At 38.1% G+C, this 3,295-nt stretch overlaps 1 protein-coding gene across 1 annotated transcript; it reads left to right on the plus strand.

Annotated features, from left to right (window-relative positions):
* The first annotated feature begins 1,650 nt into the window (after positions 1-1,650).
* LOC142350434 (uncharacterized) lies at positions 1,651-3,051 on the plus strand. Its single transcript, XM_075402282.1, has one exon. The coding sequence runs from the start codon at positions 1,651-1,653 to the stop codon at positions 3,049-3,051; it is 1,401 nt and encodes a 466-aa protein (XP_075258397.1).
* The last annotated feature ends 244 nt before the right edge of the window (positions 3,052-3,295 follow it).

Consider the following 3,295-nt stretch of genomic DNA (forward strand, 5'->3'; position numbering starts at 1 on the left):
CTTGAAAAGATAATTATTCATGCTGAAGGGTGGTCTATGACCCCCACAAACATACACCACACACTTACGCAACTCCATACTTTTTAAACCCTCAACTGTAAGCATGGTTTTGGGAGCAGGTGAATTGCTGTAAAAGCATGCTGAAAAATCAGTTTTTTATTGGCAGTCAAATTGGAGTAGTGATTTCGATCGTGCTGAAATAATCAGGGTAAGGTTAGGGATGGTGAAAGACTGAGTAGCCTTGAAGCGTGGAATGTGCCAAAGATCTCTTAAGAAGTGGAGTGAAAGAAATTGGTATTTAAACGATTTTTCAGTTTTGATGGATAATTTTTTTTCACGTTGAAGGTGGTAGATTTGATCAGTCTTAGGTCACGTTTTTCGTTTAACATAAGTCACGAGTTTCACGTTTGACTTCTGACTTACCTCACTCACTGTTTTAATTGAATGAATTTTGGTTTTTTTGCCTTCATTTGATTACGTAATGTAGTTAATACGGTCAAAGTCAAAATAGCAAAATCAAAAGAAACGGGATAAAACCGATAAAGCCCTTTCATTAAGTCATAGTGCAATAGGTTATCAAAGTTCATTAAAGCGTTTGCTAGCTGGCATTTGTATTATGCTGAATAGCGTTCAGTTTAGAAGCTGAATTAGGTGTAATTTTTGAATATAACCGAATATGCAGAGTTTGAACACCAAATAAGAACACTGACACTTAGAAAAATTTTGTTAATTTCTTTCTTAATTTTTCTCTTGTTTCAATCCCAATGTGCTACAAGTGGGTCAACGGTGCCTACTTTCCTGCTTTTTGTCGGCTATGTTTTTGTGTTTTAGTCAAGAAATTAAATTCAACAGAAGCTTGAAACAGCAAAATTTACGACTGCATTATTCGTTCAAATCCTGGGCAAAGAGAAAAACTGATCATATTTGAATGTGACCGAATGTTTTTGTTTCCGTCTTTCATAAAATTGATAAAATTTTCTGATAAATGATATACTGACCGCAAAAATGTCATCTTTATTATTTCTTTGTCTTTATCTTTTGGTTTTATCTAATTTCGTGATATCTAATTTCGAGGTGTTGTCTAATTTCGTGGTGTTGTCTAATCCCTGTTGCACTTTGTGGTTTTTCAGAGTATGAACTCAGAACATCATATTGGCGAAGTTTTGTTCTGTCTGAATTGTCTCGAAAATTGCCTGTAAAACGGCTTTTTTGTTTTTCGTTTATATTTTTCGCTACATGGCTGACATTGTTAGTCCTTGAATTTATTTTTGTAATGAATTTGTATCTGTGCGAAATTTTGGTATTGAAGTCTTGTTTTACTGTAATCGAAGTCCGTATCGAGAAGTATTTTCCGATCTGTTTGTGTAGGTCGCTAATTTTCTTGGGTGAGTGCTTTTTTCTGTCCGCTTTGAAACTGGAGATAGCAAAATATGTCATGTAATGTTTACTTCGTCATTCAAGTACAGTTTATTGTACGGCAGAGCTTGTAATTTTTATTTAACCGAAGTTGTTCCGTGTAATCATCAAACGTGTGTTGTAACGCGTGTATAACAACCAGTAGCCTAAATTACAATGTCAACCTACGAGGGGTTAATTTTTCTTCCGTTTATTTAAGATCTCATTGTTTTCGAACTTTTCAGATTAGGTTAGATGCCTTATGACTTCAGACAGCGCTGCTTTGTGTTAGCAGTTGTTCTTGGAACCGTCTCAGAGAGGTTCAATGTCATTTGGTATGGCACAGTTGTCGCTTTGGATGCAGTCTCCAAAGGAATTGGAGGGGTCTGGGTGGGGTGGTGGATATTTGTGCAAAACTTATCCTCGTGGATTGTTTGTGGATACCTCACCGTGAATTTCGCAAAGATTTTCCCGGCAGAAATTGCGGCGTTCTGGCTACTTAACAGCAGTGCAATTTTATTGGGCATTATTTCAATGCTGTTTGGAGTTATTGGGTTTTTACCGAGTGTACCGTACAATATTGGCAATTTTGTCTCGGCTCTGATTCGTGGTGCATTTTCGGCGGTTGTAACTGTCGCTGTTAATACCGTGATTATGTGGGAGTTCAAAAATGAAGTGGCGACTTTGAAAATGTACGCTGGTATTTCATACACAATTGCATGTATTTTGAGTATCTTCATAAGTTATGCGGTTTACTTCATCAAACCTGTTCTGTTTCTATCAACTTTTGTTACTTCTGTGATTTCGTTAATCGTCATGATTCCTGTTTACTTTCTAATGCCTCGCAAAAGCTCGCCAGCACCTAGTTCAGACCAAACAGCTGCTGAAACAAACTTGGACTCTAAAAACCCACTTAAAACTGCACAACAGTTCTCGGCTTCGACGAATTCGATCAACTTTGATGCTGATCAATCCAGTAGCACTAAAAAACCTACTCAGGGAAAATGGAAAGTAGCAATGTCTCTGTGCAAGGTTCCCGAAATTTTCTTGGCTCTTCTTTGTCAAGTACTAATATTTGCAGGACTAGGAGCTCATGGACCCTTGCATTCACCATTTTTACAGGATACTTTTGGACTGGAAGCCATATACATCGGAATGGTTTCATGCGCACCATTTATTGCTATGGCCTGTGGGTCTGCTTTTTTCGGAATTGTGGGTAAAACCCTACCTGGGAGAAAGGTATCGTTGATTGGATCCCTATTCCTACTTGGGTTTTCATCAATGCTTGAAGGACCGGATCCGTGGCTTTGCAGTGTTCCACAGACATTATACGTGCACATTACATCGCTTTTCATCTCGGCTTTTGCTTTTTCATCACATTTGGTGCTGACAGCTGAAGAAATGCGACACGCAGCTATTGTTCATGGATTCCCGGAAAACATCGAAGTGTCGGGCGCAATCGCCTCGTTTCTCGGAGGAGCCGAGTACCTGAGCGGACTTGTTGGACCTATATTCGGAGGATACCTCGGTGAAATGTTTGGCTTCGAACGTGCTTTTGGAATTCTGGGAATCTTCTGTTTTGTTTTGGGAATCATTCGTCTTGCTGTATTGGGATATCAGGATAAATACTATAAAAAGAGCTCTAGTAAAGCATAATTTTATGAAACTTGCAATGACTTTGTGGTCACAAATCTAGCTAATTAGAGATCATTTTGACTTTTTTCTGCATTGATTGAACCCTTGGTTTGAGTGTTAGAATCAACTGATGTAATGAAGTAGTCTTTACTGTTGTTCTGTATCAATGTTGCTTATTGACGTGTCTCGCTTATGCATGTAGCTGCTTGTTAAAAATCTCGAACTGTTGTTAAAAATCATTTTGAATCTGCATGAGAAAAACGAT

Source organism: Convolutriloba macropyga, chromosome 12 (assembly GCF_964194025.1).
Source record: "Convolutriloba macropyga chromosome 12, txConMacr16.3, whole genome shotgun sequence".
Classification (NCBI taxonomy): domain Eukaryota; kingdom Metazoa; phylum Xenacoelomorpha; order Acoela; family Convolutidae; genus Convolutriloba; species Convolutriloba macropyga.